The sequence below is a fragment of the Phlebotomus papatasi genome, chromosome 1 (assembly GCF_024763615.1).
Source record: "Phlebotomus papatasi isolate M1 chromosome 1, Ppap_2.1, whole genome shotgun sequence".
Taxonomy (NCBI): domain Eukaryota; kingdom Metazoa; phylum Arthropoda; class Insecta; order Diptera; family Psychodidae; genus Phlebotomus; species Phlebotomus papatasi.
In genome coordinates this window covers 94,701,143-94,727,974 of record NC_077222.1, presented here as the reverse complement: position 1 = coordinate 94,727,974, position 26,832 = coordinate 94,701,143, and the positions used below count along the sequence as shown (strand labels likewise).

The window sequence follows — 26,832 nt, the reverse complement described above, 5'->3', positions numbered from 1 at the left end:
GTCCTTAAAAGGTTAATCCCAGTTAATCCTACTATAGGTCTCTCTGGAAAGTTTTATAATTCATTTGCTGATTCTAATAAAAAGTTTTGGATATCATCAGTTGTACTCTTCCTTTCTGGATATTAAGGAAGTACTCTTTTTTCTACCGCCATTGTTATTTTCATCTTCGAAAGAAAAGCGTCTAAGCAGAAGTATTTTTAATCCATCAATGCGTCTTCATTCGCTAATAACTTCATTCTTTTGAGAAAGGAAGATTGAGCAAGAAATGTATGATAAACAGAAAGTATTCTTTGAAGATGCTGCAAGACTTCTTGTACTTTCTTTATAAAGTTTCTTCAATTTATTGACATTATGTCTTTCTCTCTCATTTCAATTCCAGCTCGTACGATGAAGAAGATGAATATGAATCAAATATTGACATCTTGGAGTCCCAACTTGAAGACTGCATGAGCAACATGATCAATGAATGGTAGTAAGTTGTCGAAAGAAAATAACCTATTTAAAAAAAAAAAAGATATTTAAGAGAAAAAGAGAGAGAATAAAATCTGTATAGTGTCTTTGGCGTGATCTTGAATTGCAAATAGGTTTTAAGTAGTGGAATATATAAAAATGAGATATTCTTGATATTGAGGATAAAAATAAATTGCATTTAGTTATATGAATGCTTCTCCACGTAATATTTCATAACAAAGAAAAAAAAAGTACAGAAATAATTGCTGAGCAAGAAAAATTGAGCATGAAAATTGTATAAAAAAAAATGAGAAAATTTAAAAAATATAATTTGGTAATTCGAATTTAATGATAAAGCATACAAAATGATCGGAAAATTTTTAAGGTTTTTTTTTTCTTAGAGCATAGTGACGAAGAACAAATAGTAATATATATATTTTAGTGTGTGATAAATTAATAATTTTTTAATTAACTTGAACTCCACGATATCTCGGTAGTTTTTTTTTTAACTTTAAAATGCTCATTTTTGAACTTTAAATTATTATAAAATTAATGACGGAAAATTGTGAATAATTTTTTTGCGAAAACAGCGTTAAAAGAACCAAAATGTCAGCGGTGCTAAGTTTTTATCAAAGTTCTCTTTATCAATTTTTTTCCATTTAAAACAAAATATGGAAAGAAATATCATCTGTAGAAAGTACCAAGAGCTTTAAATTGTAAAAAGCAAAAATAATAGAAACGTAAATTGAGCTCAATTTATTCATGAACCAATAAAAATATCTTTTAGGCTTCTTTACCATCTTCTATTGTAACATAATTTCTTGATAATTCATTTTTTTTCTAAATTTATTTCGTTTGAAAAATTCTTAATCATTGCGTTGGCAAGGAATATCGAAATTGTATAAATTGATCGAAGATTTTTAGGCATTTTAATCGAGAAGACGATGAGGAAGAAGGTTTGAAAAATCTCTCTTAATGGATTAAAAACGGTTCGAGAATGAAAGAATATTACGATTAAGTAGAACGTTTAATAATTAATTGTATACGTGAATGTGTGGAATTAAATATTAGACCTAAACACAGAAAAAAATGAAGTTGCATAAAGGAATATGATAACAAAAAAATCAGCATTGATAAAGTATTATCTTAAAAATTGATCCTTAAATTTTCCGTATATTAAAATTTTTAAAATGAAAAATTGAAATCACAAGTCTTCGGAATGATAAAAGCATTGAGATCCCTCTTAAATATTTGATTGGTAATGAAAAACAAAATGAGGGATAAATAGTTTTTTTAAGAAAACATTTAGAAGAAAACTAATAGATTCCAAAAAAAGAAAAAATAGAAAATAAAATCAGTACATTATTTCAAAAACTCCTTAAAATAGTTAAAAAAAACAAAGAAAATGAAATAGAAAACTAAAGAAATATATCAATTTTTATAAAAAAAAAACAACAACCACAAAAAATAGAAAAAGTTATAATAACTGTGAAATATTTTTGGCATGTAAAAATAATGAGGAGCATTAAGGAGTATGAATACAAAGAGTGGAGCAAGTTAGAAGGATAAAAATGGCAAAATGAGAGATAAACAAGTTTACAAATACACCAAAACTAACTAACTCTAGTTATTTGCAACTATAATCTAGTCCTATTGTGCTAATAATAAATTATAGACCTCTTTAGAAATAAAATTAAAAGGAAGTAAAGGGAAACTATAGGCGAAGAAAATACGGATATTTATTAATAAGTAAACTCCTGAGGCTATTTATTATCCTAACGATCTTATTCTTAGCAGTTTTCTATGAAGAAAATTCGGGATTTGACTTACGAAAGAACTTCGAATCATCGATATCTAAAACTGAAATCATTGACCTACGTAAATTACTTTTCCAAAATCACGAATTACTTTTCGAAATTACGAATCCATTTCGAAGTATTTTCGAAAATTTATCAAAGTTGCAGTTCGAATAAAGTTTGATTCTCCAAAAGTATCTCGACTAAAAGGTAAACATGTCGTTGATGTCCGAAAAATTTCAAAAGAACTTCGAAGTTTCCCACAAAAAATTTGTATGAGATTATAGAAATTTATGACAGGATCAGATAATGAAATACGAATATTATGAGCGCACTTGCTTTGGTTTTCCCATAAAAAGGAGAAAATTGACAAGTTGACACTCAAAACATTTTGAAATTCGAACAGGAAATACTTCAGTCACCACACGGACGAAACGGGAAGTAAAAATGGCTTTGCTCTGACCCAGCTTCGAATACATTTTCATTTGGAGAAACCCTTAGTGAGCTCTCAGACAACGTTTCAAATTTCCATAATAACCACAATTTCCGAGTAGTATACAAGACTTTTAAGTGAAATTGAATAAAAAAGAAAGTCCAACAAAGCTTCCTGCAGCATCTTAAAGTTTGTATGCCTTTAGATTTTCGGACTTGCAGTGGCTTAAAAATATATCTTAATATTTTTGAAGAATAGCGAGAAAAATGCAATGAGAAAGAAGCTCTAAAAAAGTAAAGAAAGCTACTTCTGAAGTCAGAAAATACCTGAGTAATTCAATATGGCGACACTTTTCGAAAATAAGCGGACGAATTATTTGCTTGAATTGCCATCGAAACATATTCGGAAATTAATGCAATTATTTAAGGCGTGTTGGAGAAAATAATATAAGGAATCTGTCTACTTCTCGGAGGTCACCAAAGACCTGAAGTCGACTTATACCGTTTGTCCTTTAAATCCGAAAAACAATATTCGAGAAATATAAATCAATTTTACCGAGACTTTACCAATTCACTCTGATAGCGCTTAATACAGATTGGTTGTCTTGGTTATTTCAAGATTTTTCAAGTGAATCTAGTCACGATCAAATCAGTTAAGAAAAAAAACTTTCGTTAGTTGTTCAGTTCCAACCTTTGAAAATTCAAAATGGTATATCTGCCCCATCTGATTTTAGACCAATAAGTATTCTAGCCGCAATTTTCGAGCATTTGGTGATTGTCTTTTTGGATGATATGTCAGAACATTTGAAAAGAACAATCTTCTGTGCGAATATCAGACTGGTTTCCGTAAGAACTACTGTACTGTTTCGACTTTACTCAGAGTCAATCATGATGTTGGACTGGCTTTGGACAGACCCATGTTGAGCATTCTGGTCTTTTTGGACTTCTCCAAGATTTTTGACAGTATCTCTCTTGGGTTACAATGTCACGAACTAAGTCTGAATGGTTTTTCAGAAGTTTCCGTTCGCCTGGTCTCCTCTTTGTCTCCTCTTTGGACTGACTGTCATATTTGCTTTCGAAATAAATTCAAATTGAAATAAATTAATTACAACTACTTCACCTCTTCATTAGTGATTTGGATAAATGCAGTTGTATTGGGAATTTCAAGACTTTTCGATTAAATTCAGTCTTGAATAAAATCAGTTGAGAAATAAGTTCTCTAGAGTAATGATTCCACTTCTAATGGCGCTGGCACACCTTTTAAATTGAATAAAATTCAATCGATTGAAATTTCACCTCTTACTCTTTCAAACTAAAATAAGATATGTTTATCTCTTTCTGTCAAATGAAAATTGAAATTTCAATTTCATTTTCAATTTCAATTTCAAATTTTATTTGAGAGAAAGACATAAACATATCTTATTTTAGTCTGAAAGAGTGAGAGGTAAAATTTCAAACGATTGAATTTTACTCAATTGAAAAGGAGTGCCAGCGCCATAAACTTTAAAAATGCAAAATGATGAATTTTTCGGTTTTAGACAAATATATCCGTAAATTAACATTTGTCGTTGGAGCTGTTTTTTTATTATATAAACAAAAAGGCACAATTTTAAAATGAATGTCAACTAATGGTGGAATAGAGTGACAAAAGATCGAAAATCGGACCGAACAACGGAAAAATACCTTTCACATTATTTTTCTCGAATAAACTTCAAAATTCTCAAATTTTCCCAAAATATGATTGACTTGAATGTAAGGAGTCGTAAATTGAACATCGCAGCCAAAATTATTGAATATTGAAACAGCAAGTCGACCAGAATCTTCGTGAATCATACGGGTACTTAGGTTCGCAATTTTGATCTTCGACTGGTTTTCGAATTTCGAATGGTTTTAAAATTTCAAATGCTGGTTCTAGATTGGAGAAAATTAACACTGATTTAGTATTGTTTACAGTAATTGGTAAAAATCGTGAAGATTCGTATAAAGAAAAATTTTGTAATCAAGGAAATGATCGTCGGACTTTCCTGTTAGTTGAGATCTAATCTGACTGGCTTAGTGATATTCTAAATTTGCAGGAAAGCCAAGAGGAACATCTGAGTAATTTACTGTACGTCAAGAAAATTGATCAGCGCTTATGTGGCAAATATGTCTAGCCTACTTTGTTTTCGACTTCCGCTTGATTTTCTATTGGATTTCCATTTTCGAATAAATTTTAAATTTGAATATTTACCTTTAAGATCCTAAAACAGCAGGATCTTAGTGAACACTGAAAGATAAAGATGTATTCTTTAGCTTATCATGATCATCATTATCAAGTTTTCAACCACTTATCCCTATTTGGGTCGCGGGCCCATGTCATCTAATTTAGCAGCCCGCGTCTGTCGATCCTCCGCCACTTCAGGAAGATGTTCGGGTTCGACCAGAAGGCGCTCCAAGGCAAGATTCTGAATTTGATTCAGCCACCTTGTCCTAGGTCTGCCCTGAGATCGACGTCTCCTCACAATGGCTTGCATAGCTTTTCTGGGGAATCTTTCCTCATTCGCTTTAGCTTAATTTTGTCAAAATTTTATCATTTTGTGTTCGCTTCAGTTTTAATTTACTTTGAACACTTTCACTAGAAAGAACATCTTCTTTGGTCAAATAACAATTCTTTTTCACAGTGAACTGTTATGAATAAGATTGCCAGGTTAAATAGCCTCCTTTCATTTTTATTTAATTTATATTTAATTGTAAATATATGATTTTACAATGAATTTTTGCAGAGCGAAATCATCCTAAAAGAAAAAAAATAATAAGAAAATCGTGTTTCTAATTTATAAGAAAGATTTTTTTCTATCAAATATGTTGCATGTCAAACCATGAAATGCAAAATATTACCTTTTTAGAAGAATTTCTCTCTGAATTTTGGAGAAATTTACAAATATAACGTTAAAGTTATTGTTTTATTTCTGTCTCTAACTTTTAATTTGCATAGAAAATGTTTTTTTTTTTTGGACAAAGAAAAAAAACGTACAACCAAGAGCTTGAATCTTCAATTTGTGCTATTTAAGGAATAATTTATAAATTTACAAAAAATGAAAAGAAAAAAAGTATGAATTTTTCCGCCCTCTTTTATATTATTTTTGATGAGGTGTGCGCGGGATGAGAAGATAATCTATTATTATTGCAAACTACAGAGAATCTAATAATTAAATTATTAATGTTATAATTCATCTTTTTTAGTTAGAAAAAACTGTTGAACAATTTTTGTAGAATGTATAAATTTATTTCCTATGTTAAAATTATACTCAAGTGAAAAAAAAAATTATTACCCAATTTCTATAAATGTAGGAGAAAGAGAGAAATAATTTTGAGAGATTATGATTGTGAAAAAAAATAATGAATAAACGTCCCTCTTGAGATATTAATACTTAAAAAAGGAAAATTAAGAAAAAAAAATGAGAGGTGACAAGACACAAAAAAGGAATTTGTAATACTGAATTAATAAATTTTGTGTTAAACGAGGAGATATAATAAAGAGAAAAGAAAATTGACTAGAGGATGAAGTGATTTATTGAATTTCCTCACGCTGAAGGGCCAGTAGAGAAAAGATTTATTGAATTAAGATGAGTTGGTGGATTAGAACAAGTCATCTTCCTTGTGAAAATTGCTAGGAGGACGGTCATTGACTGAGTAATCACTTTTCGTCCAAAGTTAATTCAAAGTCAAAGGGTTTTACGTTGATTATCTGCATTTTAGGATTTTGCCCGGAAATTTTACAAAATTTAATAAAATCTTGAGAAAATCTAATTTATCTGTAAAGTTGAAAGAAAGCATCCGTCTTTTGCGTTATACATTCCCAAAATTCCCATCAAATCACTTCATGAAGATTGCCCCAAATTTATGTCATAATGGTGCTATTCCAATGAAAAATTAACTTGTTTTTTTTTAGCACTACTGTTTCCCAAGTGCTTTTATTTAATCGATTTTTCAAACTTTGTGTTGGTTAGTGTTACGACTGTTTAGTAGTTTTAGAACACAGCGAGAACTATAAAATCAGTCGAGACACGAATCAACACAAAGAAAAATCGATAATGCAGAAGCACTTGAGAACAGTAAAGTGTTAAAAAAACATGTTCGTTTTCAATGGAAGAGAGCCACAATTCAAAAGAAAATGCCATTTCAACACCGCGTGGAGTAAATTGAATAAAAATTTACAATGAAAATTAATTAACTGTTGGCTTAGAGCGGTTAGAAAAAAGTCACATTCTTAAAGCGGTCTTTGGCGAGAAGATTCCTGGCTTGACTGAGTCGAACAATTCGAAATGTACTCATTTTAAAACCCCAAGAAGTCGAAGGTCTTCATAATCTGCAAAACACTTAGCATTGGGATCAATCACACAAATTATGGCAATCCATTTCGTTTGTTGAGAAAACTTGCAGTTGCAGCAATATCTTCAATTTGTCTTTCCCTTAGTAAGCCCTTAAATCTCATAACACTGTGCAACAGCCTAAAATGGCATAGAAAACGATATGAATATTTTCTTGTTTTTTTTTGGTGTTTCTTGAACATTTCTTCGGAAGAAACATATGATCTATCACGTTACTGAGATATCTTATGATTCATCCTAGGATGTTTGTGTCAAATCATGATTTGTAGAGGAGGACTTAAGGAAGATTTTCCTAAAACAAACTATAGCCCTATCACTTCATTTTCCCTGAAATTTTCCAATTTTCATCATAAATCCTTAAATATTCCTCAAATCTTTAAAAAGAATACGTGGAACGATTTGCATCATTCACGAAATATTCTCCTGGGAAAAGATTTAAGGTAAGTGAAAATAAGAGTTGAATAGGGTTACCAAGAAAATTCTGATTAAATAATTTTGAGATATTTTTAAGGTGAATATTTTCAGGAAGTATTATTGTTGTTTTTAGGGATCTGTAATAATTGATTATTCACTCTTAACAGCCCCGAACCAGAAGTTCCAAATGTCCAACACCCTCTACATTTGGCCAATCCATATCTCGAACAAATCATTGTCCGCCAGACCTCGGACTAATCCTCATCCGCCAGATCTCGAACGATATCCTTGTCCGTCGGATCTCGAACTATATTCTTGTCCATCAGATCTCAAACAAATCATTGTTCACTAGATCTCGAACTAATGCATGTCCGCCAGATCTTGCGAAAATCCATGTTCGTCAGATCTTACGAATCCTCGATTTCGAACAAATCATTGTCCACCAGAATTCGGTCTAATTCATTTTCGCCAGATCTCGAACGAATCTTCGTCCGTCAGATCTCGAACGATGTTTTTGTAATACTGTTCGATTCAACATCTCTCAAAAACAGCACATTCTATGATGTTGTTAGTAAAAAAAATAGTAGAGGGATATTCAAGAAAAATTTTTCCGGAACAAACCCTATCCCTATCTCTTCATTTTCTCTGAAATTTTCTAGTTTTCTATATAATAAATAATAAATAAATATTCTTCAAATTCACGAAAAGGATAGAATCGATCACTGAACTATTCTTATTGAAAAAAGAGCTTAAGTCATTGAAGAGTACTGAGCCGATCAAAAGCAGGGTTATCAAGATAATTTCATTCAAATATCCGGGTCAAATATTCTGATTTTAAATTGATGATGATTTTAGGTTCTTACTATTTGATTTATAAGATCTTGATAATGGTTCATTTTTCGATCCTATAATCTTCTGTGACCCTAGTCCCTTTTCAAAGAGAATTAATGAAGGAGACAAGTCGTCCCACGCAATAGTTTTCGTGAATTTGAGGGATATTAAAGGATTTGTAAATAAAACTGGAAAATTTCAGGGAAAATGAAGAGATGTTATAGGATATTCTAAGAAAATATTCGTAGGTCTACAAATTATCATTTGACACTAACATCATAGGGTGCAACGTTATTGAGATAATACAGGGACTTACCACAGATGTGTCAGCTAAATATGTCTGTATTCTTTGCTTTGTGATCAGATCTCTGGGTATCGTAACATCCAGATGAGTTGTAATATCCCGTTACTCCTTCATGTTAGAACATAGGGAGCGGTATCATTCCTTTTTCGCTTGAACATTTCTGGGAGACCGCTGATTTCTGGGATCACTGCCAATGTCCGGGAAGTTGTGGTTTCTAATAAAATTCTAGGAGAAAGACGCTTTAGAAATTCCTATCGCTATGCTCGGCCATTGGAAAAATGTTTTTTTTTAGTTTTCAACTCTCACGAAACTCATTAAAGCGGTTTAGAATGACTGTTTAGCTCTTTAGATTTTACGGACCTAGAGGAAGGCTTTGAGCTTCGCACACACTCTGGCTTCAAACACGATATTTTTTCTATATTCATTAAAGGAATATGGGAAAAATTGAAGTGTTCGAAGCCAGAGTGTGTGCGTGTGCAAAACCTGAAATCCTCTCCCTTATATTTTTCTTCCTGATTAAAAATGAATTTTACTGCCCATTTTGAATTAATTACTGACCAAAATTGTTTATTCTATGGGAATATCAATATCATTTGAAAAAAAAGTAGGGGAAAGCGCACTACCTTCAGACGACTCAAGCTTCGCACAATTTAATTTTTCTCTACGTTCCTTATGAATTTCACCAGTAGCTCTTTTCTGAAAATTTTAGGCATTGGACTACCCATTAAAATATAATAATATAATAGCCCAAATTCATTTATAACACATTGAAAAATATTATTTGTGCGAAGCATAAAACGTATGAAGGTAGCGCGCTTTCCCCTATAGTGAAACAATTTTAAAAAAATAATTAATAATTTTTTTTCATGTGTCACTGGTGAATCAATCGTCCTTAAAGGGTTAAAGTTAGGGTTTAAAGAAAAATCATTGCCGTCGTTTGTGGTAATAGGACGAACTTTTGTTGCTCTAATCTACAGAACTTTATAGTGAACCTTTTCATGGTAGCTTTAAATTTATTTATGTCTGATTCTCTATTTTCAAAGCTTAGCTTCTTAAAGTTTTATTGAGAAAATGCTATAGGGGAAACTGGGGTACCACCAAACACTTTTGAAAGATGCGATTTTGACTGAATTTCCTAAGAAAACTGTGAATTTTAGAAAAATGTTGCTTACCCCATGTTATAGTCTTAGGTATAGGCTGCATATTAATGTATACAACGATCATGTGAAGCACTTCAATTTTCCGTAAAAAGAAAAATTGTATCACCATGCATTTTTCGCTTTTTTCCAACCACCCGGGGTACCAATAAACACCTTCTGGGGCACCAAAAAACACCTGTTTTTCTCACCCATTGAAGTTATTTTGGGCATTCACTAAAACTCTTAATTATAAAGAAGGTATTGAAAATGCAAATAATTCTCAAAAAAGCACTGCAAAATTTAGAATGAGTGACCAAAATAGCAGAAAACTAAAGCACTGCACACCGAACATATTTTTCAATGGATTTTTCATCATTTTGACAACATTCGACTTCTGACTGGAAAGCAGCGCCACTAAAATCGTGGCAAACACTATACCTAAAGTTCAAATTTTGCGCGCTATTCTGATTATTTGTAATAAAATCGAGAAATCATTCGTCAATCCTTGATTAAAATCATTTAAGAATCATTAAGAATCATTTTATGCAAAATTGGGTTCTTGAAACTATATTTCTCCTGAGTCTTGAATGAAAATCTCATGAATGGATATAAATTTCTGAAATCGAACAAAGAGGGAGATGAAGAGTAAGAAAGATAAGAGGAAAAATTTTGCCATTCAAGCTACGCTCGCGACATCTGCAATTGTGAGAAATTTGGCTGTTTGTTGGTGCCCCAAACACTGTTTTGTGATGGATTTTATATTCTTTTAAAAAAATGTGAACATTAATTTCTTTAGTAGATACATAAATATTATCCCAAAACATGTAGGAAAGTACTGGTGTAGTGAAATTTGATGTAACTTATTTCAGTTTTATTTTCCAGGTAGATATATAAATGATTAAAATTATCAAAATCTCACAATTTTGCGAAAAAAGATTCTTATTTCTAAACTACTTGAACTATGTGGATCATTATTTCTCTGGACAAACATCCCTATAGTATCTATGATTTCATGTAAGTCTCATTCTCTGAAATCTTATACCTATTTAAAAAATCGCAGTGTTTGGTGGTACCCCTGTTTGGTGGTGCCCCAGTTTCCCCTAAATTCTTTTACAATTTCCTCTCTATTGCATTTCCCACTTATAATTGGAGTCCTAAAATTCTTCTCTCTGCACTGTATAATTTTCCTTTTTGTGCTTTCAAGGACTCGTACGCGAAATGTCGGTAATTGGATAAGTTTCGCACTGGGGCAATTAAATAGATCCCCGCTCTCCGGAAGTTCCCTCGAAGAAAGGGAGAATCTCCTTTTAGAGAAAATGGCCTAAAGCAGCTAAAAGTGAAACTCGTGTGATCACCATGACGATGTTCGAATAAACAGCCAGACGTCACTGGGCTTCCCGGCCTTGTCTGTCCCATTGTGTCCCTAACCTACCCCCTCGTCCGGATTTGTGGAATCGATGGATCAAGGTTGAAGTTCAGCCAAAAGTGCGCGCGTGAAAAGTTCAAAGTGGTGGGCAAAAGTGCTGCAGTGTGTGATTTCAAAGTGGGCGGCAGGTGGATTGACCCCGAATTCCCAAACACCACCCAAAAATGTCTGATTCTCTGACTGACTCTATGGAGAGTGACGAGGATTTTTTCACTGAGGTAAGAGATTTTAATTGAGGAAAATTCCGCCATAAGTGAGATACCATGAGTGACCTTCAGAAGGGAAAATTTTCAGTTTTGGTAGGTTTTTCTTTGACCATTTTGTTGGGATTTTTTTGGCGGGAAAATTGCAACAACCACCTTGGCACAACTTTCACTGAGAATGCACATTTTTGGTATCGTTGGAAGTGTTTCTTTTTTAACTGGGCGAATTCTGACGCTACCCACTTTTCCGGCTCGAGTCACGAGAGTCAGTTGCAGTGCTGCGAGCCATAAATTCGGATGCCTCGCCAATTTCAGCTCAAATTTCGCTATTCTTGAAAATCTTTTTCACTTCTCCCCTAACCCAATACTCACCATTTTCTCTGTGATTTCTAACACTCTTTCGTGGCTTCCGGAACGATGAACACTCCAAAATGGATCCCCAAGCACAATCAAGACACAATGAAACTCTTCGAGAATACCAGACAACTCGAGAGGGACTTCAAAGTACTGGCCAAGAAATTCGCCACTGACATCAATCTGGATTTGCCGGATTATTATGTAAGTCTCCGCTGTAGTGAATCACTTTATCAATTGATTTATCCTTGGTACATATATCATGAATATATTCTGGGATGTTTTGTGGATTTCGTCCAAGAAATTGTCCCGTTTTGCCAATGGTATTACTAGCAATTTCCTCTGCAATTCTTAAAGTAATTTTACACTTCCTTGAGTGAATTGTTCTCCTATTGAGCTTTTCCGGCCATTTAAATGTCTTGTAATTTTTATGTAAATTTAACTCGTGTCAAAGACCGTTTTTCATATTAGAAGGAATTTTGGGGATGATTAAATGACAAGAGTATTTCCTGCAGAGCTTGCAGACACAAAAAAGTGAATAAAATAAATAAGTAGAACGACTAAAATTATATAGTTAGCATAATATCACAGTGTTACAAGGGATTCATTAATTCCATTAATTCCTTTTTGCCTGCAGCAAACCGTCTGATATTTTTAATCAAAAATTCATTATCAATGGTACAGTGTTTTTGGTCAGTAAACTACCTAAATCCGGACAAAAATTAGCCTAACTTAGAATCTAAAAGAAAATTATTTAAATGTAGAAAAAGAATTATCTTTCACATTAGGGGAGACTGGGGGAAAAAGTCACAAGAAGGATATTTTATTTTTTTACAAGCTACTCGAGCGCTTCAAAAATTTCTAATTAGCACAGTTTTATAATTAGCCCGTTTCATTACGGGCTTCCGTAAATTTGAAAAAAATACCTAGAGGATATATAGGGTGGAGTAACCACTTATCGCCACTTTTAGGAAAAAGTGAAATTAATTGTATTATAACTTTTGAACCCTTATTATCAGATAACTCAAATTTGACACAAAGCTACTTAGATATATTGGCTCTAGATTCGCAAAAACAAAGGTCCTACAAATTAACGCGGGAGTACCTAAAAAACTGATTTTTATTAACAATGCAAAAATAACCACTTCGTCGCCACTTTTTACCACTTTTCGCCAGTTTTGTAACCATTTCTCGCCACCCACTTGGAAAAGGTTCAAACTCGATTATTTTGGGCAATATTATGCAAAAAAGACATTCAGCATTTCTTTTTCCTCATAATCACCTTATTATTACTCACATTAAATGATTTTTCTTCACTTTTATTTGAGAAATCAAATTATTAGACTATTGCAGAAAGTAAACAAAGTAGATTTGACAACTGAAAATCTACGAAGTGAAGTTAGCGTCGCCTATTGAAAAGTTATGGCGACAGGTGGTGAATCAATTTTAGAATATTACCACTTTTCGCCATGGCTCATTTTTACATAAAAATAATATAAAATGAGATATTAACTAACTAAATACAAATTTTATGTATTCTTCGAATGTAATTAAATGTTCAATAGAAAAATTATTTACTCAAAAATTAAATTTTGTGCGATAAAAGTTTCATGATATTTTATTATATTTGGTAAGAAATATTGGATTCTATGCACTTGCTTAAAATATTCCTCTAAAAAATCGTCAAACATGTAAATTCAAAACAAAAAATTCGTGTTTTTCGACTCTATAAGTAACAGCAGTAAAATTACAAATAATTTTACGGCTAATTTATTTTACAAATAATGGAAAAATTGTAATTTTAATATAAGTGGCGAAAAGTGGGGCACTGGCGAGAAGTGGTGATTCCACCCTACCTATTCATAGAAAATTTATTCATCTACATCTTTGTAACACACAGTTTTCTCTGCGAGAAAAGTGAGAAAACGAGAAAAGCGCGTTTCAAGCTATTTTAGAAAAAAAAACACACAAAAGACTGCAAATCGTTTGACCAAAGCAAACAACAAGCAGCCAGACATGATAATGACGTTTCTTTTCGCCGTGAGACATCAGAAATTGCTTCGCTTTTTTTGTTACTTTTTGCTCTATACCTTTTGTTACTTTTTACCCCAAATGGCCATTTTTAATAAAAGGATTTCTGGAGAAAAGAACCTTTGTGAAATTCTAAAATAGATACCGGATTCGTATTCAAAGAATCCAAATTATTTAGTAAATATTCACCAGTGCATCAATTTTGGAAAATAAGTAGGTAATAATTGTTATTTTCTGCAAGGAAAATATTTCAAAAATAGGGCTAAAAATTTCGACATTTTTTATTTTCTAAATTCCATGTTCGAATTCTAAGAAACTTGCGACTTTGAAGAAGGTCTATGGAGGCTGTCTATAGAAAAAAAACTGAGCCGCTATCTTTTTTACCTTGGAAGATATTGAATTTTGGATTTTTCGATTTGTAACTTTTTGCCCCAGTCTCCCCTACTTAGAAATATTTCTGTAAATTAATATTCTTTCACTTATAACTATATGAATTTATGAATTCAAAGAAAAGATGTATTTATTTTTATTCGTTTTTTGCTTCGACCACTACAATAACTCTAAAAAATTCCAATAAAGCTGATAACAACGAATACATCTTACCAATTACTTTGATCTTTTTTCGGTTTTTTTGAAATATAAAAAAATATAAGGAGTTAAAAATATAACTTTTATATGCATTAGGGTAACTAGGTACAACATTTAAACCACATTTTCTGACATTTTCATTATAAATTCAGCCCCTGAGACTTTATTTTCGGAGACCCTTTTCAATTTATTTCAAAATCCTTTTAAAAAAAAACATATTCTTAGGAATAGATTCATCTGAAATCCAAAAACCAAATATTTCCTGTTAGCGGATGAGTCAAACTAGTCTTTTAACGAAGGATTTCTGGAGAAAAAAATGCAATTTGAATTTTACACCGCGTTTCGTCTTCTAGAATAAGTTGTCATCAAGTAACGATAAATTTCTTCGTTCAAGGATTAACTTAATTCATCAGCTAACAGAAAATATTTAGGTTTTGGATTTCAGATGAACCAAATTCGAGAAATCTTGTGCACCGAAAAGTTTTTTTTTTTTAAATCTCCAAAAATCTGGTCTAAATGGATGTAATTTTAAAATTTTTAAATGAAAATTTTAGGAAATATAGTTTAAATATTGTGCTTTTTTATGCCTAAGAATTTGAATCAGGACATTTTGTTATTATATTTAAAAAAAGTTTTTTAGTTTTCTTGACCAACGTAACCCCTTAACCCTAAACCTACTCTGAAAAAAATGTTTTGTCAAATTAACAAGACAAGTTTGTAAAAGGGATGTTCTTCCATACAGAATATGGAAAAGTTTTATCAAATCGGTGGCCAACTGGATCTTGTTAAAAGTTTGTCAAAAGGGTGTTTTTTCATGTGAAATACAAGAAAAAGTTTTGTTAAATTGGTAAATACCATTCTTTTAACAAAATTTCAACAAAATCCATTTGTTCGTTTAACAAAACATTTTTTAATAGAGTATCAAGACCGGTTAAATTGATCGGTTTAAAAACTTTTTAAAATTAACAAATATTTAAACGCTAAAACGTCGTTATCAAACTTTATGAATTTCTTAAAATACGCATGTAATATAATTTTTCAATGTTTCATTCTAATTTTTTCCTCTTTTTCAAGAAGAATTTGTTTAGCATCCTACCTATCGTGGTCTGTCATTTGACCGAGTGCGCTAGGAAAAACGAACAATTACGGTCGTTAGGTTTAGTTTTAACAGAACATATGATAGCCTTTAGAAAATTCTACCGTTCAAGTACGAGTTTAACTCATCAGCTAATAGGAAATATTTAGTTTTTTTTAAACTTTTAAATGAAAATTTCAGAAATTAAATACTGTACTATTATGTACTTATGGCTCCGGCACACCTTTTAGATCAGGAAAATTTCATAAAGTCGAAATTCGCATCCTTTTCTTTCTCAAAATCTATTGCATCAGTTTATTCCATTCTTTGTCACTCTTCTTCTTCTTTTAAACATCGTAACAAATTAAATTTAGCTCTCAGTCGAATTTGAAGTTCGAACGAATGAGATAGACATACGCAAAACGTTTGAGAGAGAAAGAGATGTGAATTTTGATTTAATGAAATTTTACTGATCTAAAAGGTGTGCCGGATCCATTAAGAACTAAGTTTAAAATAAAAATTTGTTTGCTTGAATAAAAATATATAGAATATGGTGTTTTCCAGTTTTTTGACCCACGTAACCCCTTAGAAAACACCATTTAATGAACAGCGTTAACAAATTAGGGTAAGTGTGCCAAATTTCGCCATAGTTGCATGCAAGCGTCAAAGTCTCAAGTTTGAAATGTAATATTTTAAATACAAATTGATTTTCTTATTCTTTCTTCTGAAAGAGTGTTGATTGGAACCTTGTAAGGAGTTTACCGTCTTTATTTACTCTAAAATCATTCTTAATACATTTTAAAATGAATAAAAATGTAGACATAGCTTTGGTGTCCTATTTCGGCCACCTTCATTCTCACAGTTCCTTGCCCTTCGGGAATTTTTCCAATATCTTTTTAACGTCATCTCGTTTGTTGAAGCTACACTTTTTGTTATTCTTTTGCATTGTATAATCTCTAGAGTACGTAAAATCTAAAAGTTCATGGAAATTCGAGGAACAAAAAAGGTGGCCGAAATTGCAAGCTGGCCGGAATTTGGCACACTTACCCTAAAGCTCTTTAGTTTTACAAAGTAATATCTTTCAGTTGCCATTATACATATTTTTGTAGAAATATTAATTATTGGTTCCTCACAGATATTAGGATGAAAAATAAAATTTTGTAAATCAATTAATCTATTTTAAAATTTTTTTTAGCAGGAAAACGCATTATCTTTAAGGTTTAGAAGGAAGAATTCAGTTAAATGTAAATCCTAGGAATTTACGTTACGTATATATGATCTTCTAAACCTCAAAGAAGGAGTTTTTTAAATCAATTTTCTGACCAGATTTTTTTCTCGCCATATGGGAGGGTTTGTGTATAATGATCCCATGAAATTTTGCAGAAGGTTTCCCATCCCTTTGAAAATTTGTTTAAAATGACTTATCGATGAGGAAAATCCCTTGTCCTTGCCCTAAAGAAGCCTAGAAGGGCTGCATGTTGAAGTTAATTTTCGCAAAAAGCCATGGGCTGGGGAAATTGCAGAGGAGTTGCCGGAAAAGTGGGTCAAATGGCAGGGGATTGCATGTGAAATGCACACGAATCCTCGACCGAGTTCAATGCTCACAGAAAATTGATGGGATTTGTATTTGGTAGGAATTTGAGGAATTGCTCAATCAATCGCGTCGCTGTTTTGACCTCAGTAGTCAGTATCAGGTGCGTCTGCTGCGCCTCACAGCGACATCGGCAGACAAGAACTTCGAGAGGAGCCCCTACAAGATCCTCCAGTGTCGGAAGGCAACAATTGTACGGACAACTCTAAAGAGACGCCACTTTCAGCTCATTTTTATTGTCCAGCACATAATTAGGCTGATGCTGGGAGTTGCACATCAAACGGATGTCATCCTCGATGGAGCCTTGCTCCTCTGTACCCTGCACAATGACACCACAGAACAATTGGCTCAGAGTGCGAAGCAAAATGAAGGAGCTGCTGTTTGCAGTAATACCTTCGCTGGGCTCATGTCTCAGCCCAGGAAGATCGATATGGGCGCTGTTCTGCAGACTCTCTCAAAGCGTCGCAGCGAACAGTGTTGCCTGGCACTCATTGGATGTCTCCTGGCTACATGTAGAGTTGAAATGAGTATTCCCAGTGCTGATTCAGACACCTCAAGTGTGGAGATCTTGAGAGCTCTCACGAGCCATTTGCAATCTCCACTGGGAGGTGCCACATCTCCCTCTAGGCGTGCTGCCACGATTCCTCCCAGTGACTCTGAGGATCCCACTGGGAAGTTCTTTGACAACTTGGCTCTTGAGATGCAGCAAAGTCATGCTCATGTGGAGCCAGAGGGGAATCTTCTGCTTGAACGACTAATTGCAGATGAAGAAAATTTTCAAGCCAGCATCCTGCTCAAATGTCTCAAGCTGTGCCCATCAGTCTTTGGTGAGTTCATAAATAGAGTAAATTAATCTATTAATCTTTTTAACCCTTTAAGGACGATTGGAACACCGGTGTCCCATAAAGAAAATATTTTTTTCTGAAAACCTGAAGTTATTTATTTCTTATGTTTGTACGTAATTGCAAAGTAGAAGGTTGAAGGAATCTAGGATATTTTTTGCAAGTCTCCAACTATTTGCTATATACAGAAAAAAATATTTTGTAAAATTGTTCGTAAATGTTTGTGAAATCCTATGGCAGACTTACGAAATGCTCGTGAATCATATAACCCACAAACAAGTTCGTAAAATTTTGTACTTTTTCACAAACATTGTTCGTAAAATGATCATTTGACGAACATTTTTTGTACTTTTACAAACATTTGTTCGTAAATGTTTGTAAACACACAAAAAAATGTTCGTAAAATTTTGTCATTTGTTCGAATTTGTTCGTAAATGTTTGCCAAAACACAAAAATTTACGAACAAATACGAACAAATGACAAAATTTTACGAACATTTTTTTTATGTGTTTACGTACATTTACGAGCAAATGTTTGTAAAAGTACAAAAAATGTTCGTCAAATGATCATTTTACGAAAAATGTTTGTGAAAAAAGTACAAAACTTTACGAACTTGTTTGTGGGTTATACGATTCACGAACATTTCGTAAGTCTGCCATAGGATTTCACAAACATTTACGAAAAATTTTACAAAACATTTTTTTCTGTGTATAGTAAATTTTTAAGCTAAAAAATGGCGAATTTTTAAATTCTCATAATGAAAATTAATTTTAATTATTTTTTATACTTCCAATTGTTTTTAAGCAAAACCGTTTAGAACAAGAAACTACAATACTCAAACATAATTTTTCTCTTTAGAGTGAACATTATCTATCATTGGTATCATCACAAAAATTACTTAATTTTTTTTAGCTAGTTTTGTCCCTATTGTTCATAGAGACGAAAAATACCCCAATCAGATTCTGTTGGCTTTTCGAAGGTTAGATGTAAGACGTTTTACAAGTTTTGTTTATCGGTTTTATTTTTATTGCTGATTTTCGGTCAGCGAAAACCAAGGCAACCTCACTTGAAAAAGTGTACAAAATTTAGGAAAAAAAAGAAAACAAAAGGTTTCGGAAAGAAAAAGAAAAAAAAGAAAGAAAGAAGAGCAAAGGAAAAAAAATGAGAAAATGTTTAAAAATTTGTATTTGAATTTAAAATACTAAAAAAATCACAAGCCTAATCAATTCTTACTTGGTTAATTATTTCTTTTATGTTGAAATTCACTGATATAAGAGTTTAAACACTTATCATCTAAATTCCTAGAAGAAATTTCTGAATGATATTGGTGTCTGAGCACAAAATGTCCACCTTGGTAACATCTAAAACATATCCAAAAATGAAAAGTATCCATAGTTTAGTTCTTGAGATATTCCCAAAAGAGTGGTTTCTGAAAGATTCAAGAAATGGAGGAAAGCCCAAGGAAAATCGCAATCAATGACGAAGAGCTAAATTTCCAATTTTTGGTCCTTATGCACAAAATACGGAAAATTTTAAGATTGGAAAAGGACACGCTTGTAAACAAAGTACAACTCCAAAGAAGTTTTTATAAAATAAATAAAATCCAGCTGAAAAATGAAGAATTTTTTTATAATAAGAAAAAAGATAAAGAAGGAAAAAAAGAAAATAAAAAAGAAAAAAAGAAAGAAAAAAAGATGTGTACAAATTTCTTAAAGTAATGTACCCTTGGCGAAAACTGTCTCGTCGTTAAAGGGTTAATAGGCATTTCAGAACTGATCCTTATTCTCAGATTAAGATTCTGAATTTTAAAGTATAAAATGTGCCCATTTCTTCAAACGTTTTAAGCAAAATGCAACAAGCTTAATTATTTTTAGTGTTTAGGTAAATCATAAAGAGCTTTAAATGTTTTAAATACTAAAAAATTTATAATTAACTTAACCCTATTAGGGGTAAATTAAGCTAATTCAAAACCTGTTCCAAATGGAAATTTTTCGCTACTCCAAATGGGAACATCATTGTTTTCACGATAAATATAGTACTAAATTACTATATTTCCTATATGTATCACAGTTTTATTATTTAGTTAATTTTGCTCCAAATAAAGCGAAAATCCATTCATATTCACAATTTTTAATTTGTTAATTTCTCAGAAAAATTAAAAGTGTACCTTTTCCCCATCGAATTTTTCATCGATCGACCATATTTTCCAATGAAAAACACAATGAGGTGACTGTTGTTTATTCGTATTGTTTAATATTTAATGTCACATTTCTGGATAATTTTAGTTAAATTAAGTGCTAATCTTTATTGTTAATAGTACGTGAAGTTTTCAAATGAAATAGGGTAAGTGTGCCAAATTTCGGCATAGTAGCATGCAAGCGGCAATGTCTCAAGTTTGGAATGTAACATTTTTAATAAAAATTGATTTTTTTATTCCTTCTTTTAAAGGCGTATTTCTTGGAACCTTGTAGACTGTTTATCGTCTTTATTTACTCTAAAATCATTCCTAATAAATTTTAAAATGAATAAAAATGTAGACATTGCATTGGTGGCCTATTTCGGCCACCTTCATTCTCATAGTTCCTTGCACTTCGGGAAATCTTCTAATGCCTTTTTCATATCATTTGGTTTGTCAAAGCTACATTTTTTGTTATTCTTTTGTATTGTATAATCTTTAGAGTAAGTAAAAATTAAAAATTCATGGAAATTCGAGGAACAAAATAGGTGGCCGGAATTGCAAGCTGGCCAGAATTTGGCGCACTTACCCTAATTACCTATTTCGTGAACAAAAAGGGTTTTTCTGAAGTGTCTGCAAATGCTTCAATAGGAAACCCCGGAAATATTATTTTTTTAGAGTGATTTTCCTATTGTTTAAGATGGGAAAGGAGAAAAGATCAGGACTGAGAACAAATCCTGCACTCACAAGCAACTCAACAAGGTTTTGGAAGCCTTTCGTCGCGGTTTCACTTACACTGTTTGTCTCCATTTAGAAACTTTCCCTTGTCTCCATTTGGATTAATATGTTTCCAATAGAAGCATTTTGCACTTGTGTGTTGTTCTTGTATTTATGAAGTTTTCAAATTATATCTAAAGAATTTTCACTAAACAGTAACATTCTAGAAAGTCAAGGAGCAGATTTATGTAATTCTCTTCAGAAAAATATGAACTTAATGTGTTGAATCTTCTGTCAAAGTTAAAGCGTCTGGAAATGGTTTTGAATTAGGACATTTACCCTAATTTTTCATATTCTGTAAAGTTTTTAATTCTCAGTCAATCGGGGAACGTAGTAGGAATAAAATAATTTAGATTTTAGATTAAGGGCAGAATCACATTGACAATAAAATGCTCGCCCTAGCCTCACCGTATTTCGTTAATTTACACATTTTCATTGCAATTGTATTACCTTATCTCATACTCGGTGGCACTTAAGTGAAAATAATATAAGAAAATTAAAGAAATAAAAAGAAAATTCGATAAACGGTGAGCAAAAAAAAACTGTACAATTAATTCCTCTTGCTCACCGTTTATCGAATTTTCTTCTTTTTTTTATTTCCTCATATTATTTTCACCTAGTGCCACTGAGTATGAGATAAGGTAATACCGGTAATCGAGAATTTGCGTAAGAATTGCAATGAAAATGCCTAAAGTACCGAAATACGGTGAGCATTTTACTGTCAATGTGATTCTGCCCTAAAGTTTTAATTACAACTGGATAATGCTTATTTCATATGGTAAAATTTAGAAAGGCGGACTCTTAAGAAAATATTTTATATTTTTTAATTTAAAAATTAAAAAATGCTCCTATCTGAGCAAAGGTACATTTGCAATAGGAGGTCACTTGTAAGGGTTTTAGTTTTAAGGAGTTGTCGAACGAGTTGTTCGAATTCGTTGATCGATCTTCTGGTGCTGTTCGGGTTTTTGCAAATTATCCCATTTAGTTATTGTCTAATTTGAAGTGATACAGAAATTTTATTTAACAAAAAATTAAAAGCATTCAAAATTTCTTCGAAATATTTATTGAACAAATAAAGACACAGACGTATTACAAATGAAATAAGATAAGATAATAAGACCCAACCTTTTGTTTATATATATATATCCCATATATCTCTAATTTCTTAATTTTTGCTAAAACATTATCAATCGTCTTATCATTTTTGACATTTTTGATTATAACTTTCTCTGAATACAGAGATAACATTTTTTAAATTTTTTTCTTAAGTTTGCTACAAATATTGCTATTATGTTTCAATTTTTGATAAGGAATTTACTTCTTTAGGAAAACCAGTGATAAGGCTGGATAAGCTTATGGTAGCTGAGATTCTTTACAGGTGAATTGAATTTTGGGGGTAAAGAATGGCATCGCGTAAACTGTTCTCGGCGGTCGAAATGGATAAAATTGACTCGACGCGATTCTTTACCTCCAAAATTCAACTAACAATCGAATTTTCACGCATTCCGAGCTGCAAGCACTCCGAGTTGCACGCATTTCGAGGTAACCCGTAAAGAATCTCAGCTACCATAAGCTTATCTGGGCTTATCACTCGTCATTTTCTATTTTAAATAGTCTGAGTGGAGAAGGCCCACAAAAGAAAAAAAAAGTTCATTGAAATCGATTAATAAGCATTAAGGCGTCTACACATTGGAGCTATTTTCGTCAAAAATTGCGTTTTTGACAGAAATTTGACGTTTCCCCCTACAACGCTGCAGGGAATTTCCTTCAAAAAAGCAATTTTTGACAAAAATTGCTCCCAATGTGTAGAGGCCATTAGAGTTAGTGTCCGGTCCATATGGATATAGTAAGGGGCGGGGTACAGTGGGTTGGGGTAGGGACGGATGGGACCCATCTTCAGAAAATTTCATCAAAATCGCTTCATAAATACCGAAGATATGGTCTGGTCAAGATATTTTTAATTATAGCTCAGGTCAGGGAACATCGATGGAGGAGTGCGACCCACCGTTGGGAAGGTCTCGACCTTAGCTATAACATATTAAAATTTAAAGAAAAAGCGTCGTCTAGTATAGAAATATTCGAGATGGATTAATCGAAAATCGATTTTTCGATTAATCGGACATTCGAATAAATCGTATGAAATTGGGGTGTCATAAGAGTTGTAATACTCCACGAGAGCTTTCCAAAATACCAAAATTTTTGAAATTCCGATAATTAGAACCGGAGATATGTCCATTTTAAAATAGAATTTTTGACTCCTTTTAGCTCGGGTCAGAGGGATCGAGTCCAGGTACCTTAAGTTTGGTACTGATCGAAAGCTTTTAGGCCCAGATACTAAAATTTAAGATCGATCGATACCATAGGGGCTGAGTTATTGAAAAAACAAAATTAATGGTATTCCAAAATGGCGGAAGGGAGGTGGGGGGTGGGTACACAGTAAAAAAATGTGTAAAATTTTACTACTATAATAGTGCAAAATCGACCATTTTAGTTGTTTAATTTAAAAATGTTTTAAAAAATGCACAATAATTTGGTAATTTATTGTCACGTGATTGAAAATTACCACTATTATAGTTGAAAAAATTTCAATAGCGTTGTATAATTTGAAAATGTGTAAAATTTTAACACTATAATAGTGTGAAATCGGATAAATTAATTATTTAATTGCGATCTGTGTAAAATTTTTCACCATTATAGTCATAAAAAAATTTCAACAATGTTTTGTAATTTAAAACTGTTGAAAAATTCTAAAAATTACCACTATTATAGTATGATTATAGTTTTTCATATTATTATAGTGTGAAAAAATACACAACTTTATGGTATTTTTTGTCACATGATCAAAAATTAACACTATTATAGAGGATCCCGAGTACAGGAAAAAAAACATTACAAATGTCTAAAAAGGCAAGAAAAACTAACATAAACGAAATGATATGAAAATTCAACAATTTTTGAGTTTACACACAAAAATTCAACAATTTTCAAATTCAACAATTGAAATTCAACAACTTTAAATTAAACAATTTTAAATTAAACATTTTTTCCAAATTTAACACTATAATAGTGGTGTGAAAGATTACACACTATAATAGTGTTAATTTTTTTTACTGTGTAGATCTGACATCACCTACTTCTAGCCACCCATCGACATTTAACTTTTGCCGGAAACCGCTTATCTATAACTCTCCGTTCTCTCTCCAGAAGTGGTTATACGACGGACGGACGGACGGACGGACGGATGGGACGTCTACGATAATCGATTTTTAACATAAATAATATTCGTGTCAAAACGTGTAAATCAAAAATTTGGATCCGATCTGACGAGGTCGGATTTCACCTGTGACCACAAAAGCTGAGATTGTAAAGAATCTCAGCCAAAATAAATTTTCATACGTGATGTTATTGGTTTTCTACATGTAGGACAATTTTCTACTTTAGAAGCACAGGATGAGCATGTTAGAATGTGGCCACAGGGTATAAAGACAATATCGTATGTTTTTTCGAAACAAATTTTACACATTTTACTGTTTCTGTGAGATACACTTTCTGCTGATGTTGGTCTCGTTTTCGGAAGTGTTGAAGATGAAGTATTTGATGTTGATGGTCCAGCTCCTTGGTTCGTGCTATTGCTTGGGATGTTTCCGTTAAATTTTGCTTTCGCACGCTCAATGAGTTCATTTCCTTTGAACTCCTGAAGAAACTCACAATCACTAAAACGATGAGCATGAACTTCCCAAGGACAGTCATCGGCTTTCCATCCTGATACACTTCCTCCACAGCAAAAACAAGTTACCTTATCACCCTTTTTTGCGTTGAAAAATCCTGCATTGCATAACTCATAGGGAGTTTTCTTGGAATTCCATCCACAATGTTGAAAGGTACGATAACGTAATTGGTAATTATTGTATTTTGAATGTAAGCAACATTCTGATCTATCCATTTCAATATTTTCAGTGAATGTGTAAAGATGAAGTTCAACGGTATGTCCATCTCTATTTATTCGCACTACTGTATCGTCACATCCGGTACAAAAATCAGTTGTAGCACTCAGAAGAACAGCATCGAGCTTTTCCGGTTCTAAAGGAACATTATCATATGCACGTAAATTCAGTAATGGACATTGAGAATTCACTAGGTAATGAGATGCTAAAGTATCATCGCATGGTTCCCAATCAGTGAACATGCCATTACAGAAAGCACATTTCAAAGAATCTGGATACGCCCAGAAGTATAAACCGAGCATCGCGAGTTCATGTTTATCCTTAAAGCTCACGTTCCAGTGTTGGAAAGTTTTTAGTCGATTTCTTTCATAATTTAAATCCAGTGAACTATTGTCAATATTATCGAGAAAGCCTGAGAGGAGTCTGAAGTCATAAGGATCCATCAGAAAATATTTATGTTAGAGAAAGGCTAAGAAAATTTCAATGCTTCCAATAAAATTTAATTAACTTTTCGACTTTTCAGTTAATTTCGACTATCTTGGTTGATAAACTGTATTGAACTGCTAATTCTTCTGCTCTTCACTAAGAAAATACAAATTGTTATCAACATTATATTAATCTTATCATTTTTTTTTATTTTTGATAATATTTATCCATAAGTACATAACTAAGAAGTATTACGGACATCGTTCATGCTATCTCCCGTGTCAGGTCAAGTGCCGTTGGGTGTGATGGCATTTCCCTTGACTTCTTAAAAATTCTTCTCCCGGTGATCACTTCAGTGCTCACTAATATCTTCAATCACATCCTTACAAGTTCAACTTACCCAGATACTTGGAAGCGGGCCCTTTTGGTTCCAATTCCCAAAATTTCTAATCCCAAATCTCCTTCTGACTTTAGACCTATTAGCCTTCTCCCTGTCCTTTCAAAAGCTTTTGAATTTATTCTGCATGAACAAATCTCTCAACATCTGACTGACAATGGCTTTCTCTGTGATTTTCAATCGGGTTTCCGAAAGGGTCACAGTACTACCTCCGCACTTCTCAAGGTAAATTATGACATTTCTTCAGCTATTGACCGTGGTCGTTTTGTGATTCTAGTTCTTCTAGATTTCACTAAGGCCTTTGATAGTCTTCCTCACAATTTCCTTTGCTACAAGTTGTGTACCTACTACTGTACCTACTACGGGGTAGCAGTTTGGTGCTACCCCGTGTTTGGTGGTGCCCCAGTTTCCCCTATATTTCGTCCAAACATCATTTTTTAACTGCTCGAACTCCAAGAGAGAGCAGTTTTCACAATTCACTTTTTTTTCAAATTCTCACCATCCTGGCTGGTAAACGGTAAGAGATATTGACTTCCGGTCCTCGGTGACCCCCCCACAAGTCAGCATGTTCTAAAGGACTAACTTACCTAAATTACCTCCACCCCTTCTAACCCCTCCAAAAACATGTTTTTTTTACATTGCAAAAAATTGTCCCAAACGATTTCAGTGATTTTCGGGTATGTTTTGCAGTTAGTCGAGCTGAACATTTCGTCCTTAGACACCTTTCACCGGTTAATTCGCCATCTTGAATTATTCAAGGTCAAAGGTCAACCATCATGGAGGGCATATTTTTCAATGGATATGGTTAAATTTAGATTTATTTGAAATACAAACATTATTTTCTTGATGAGTGTTTGTGGCCCGTTCTCCGCTCTATAACTTTGTGTTCTGAAGCCTTTTTCTATTATCCGACTTTAGCACTGTCCGAATTTAAGGACTGTCTGACTTTTACAAAATTACGCTTTTAAAATTTTGTGCGATTTTTAGGATGTCTATCGGGTGATTTATAAACTGATATAAATCGGGATTTGAAAGATACAATTCCGAAGCGAAAGAAAACTTCTTGGTATGTAGACTCCATCTCTTTTTTTTAACCCTCTAACGGTGTTTTCTTTAATATGCGAAAAAAAGTTCTAAAACAATGTTTTCTAGGATAATTATGATCCAATAAAGTCGAAAAACCCGTCCATTCTTCATTATCTCTTTTAGTTTATGCGCTAGGTGAGAAAATATAAATTTTTTTTGAAACTCTTTTTGCTTCTAAAA

General features: G+C 32.7%; 2 protein-coding genes across 6 annotated transcripts in view; both read left to right on the top strand.

The window, feature by feature from the left end:
• LOC129809801 (uncharacterized) overlaps window positions 1-6,223 on the top strand; it is a 106,005-nt gene extending 99,782 nt beyond the window's left edge. For all 5 annotated transcript variants that reach the window (XM_055859900.1, XM_055859898.1, XM_055859904.1 and 2 more), the window contains one exon: window positions 380-6,223. In XM_055859900.1, the coding sequence (XP_055715875.1) occupies window positions 380-473 (94 nt within the window). In that variant the 3' untranslated portion in view covers window positions 474-6,223. The remainder of the gene's footprint in view (window positions 1-379) is intronic.
• Window positions 6,224-10,843: 4,620 nt separating this feature from the next.
• The window catches only part of LOC129809798 (uncharacterized), a 35,737-nt gene continuing 19,748 nt past the window's right edge, over window positions 10,844-26,832 (top strand). Inside the window, exons 1-2 of the mRNA XM_055859896.1 lie at window positions 10,844-11,923; window positions 17,048-17,831. Coding sequence (XP_055715871.1) covers window positions 11,783-11,923; window positions 17,048-17,831 — 925 coding nt within the window. The 5' untranslated portion in view covers window positions 10,844-11,782. The remainder of the gene's footprint in view (window positions 11,924-17,047; window positions 17,832-26,832) is intronic.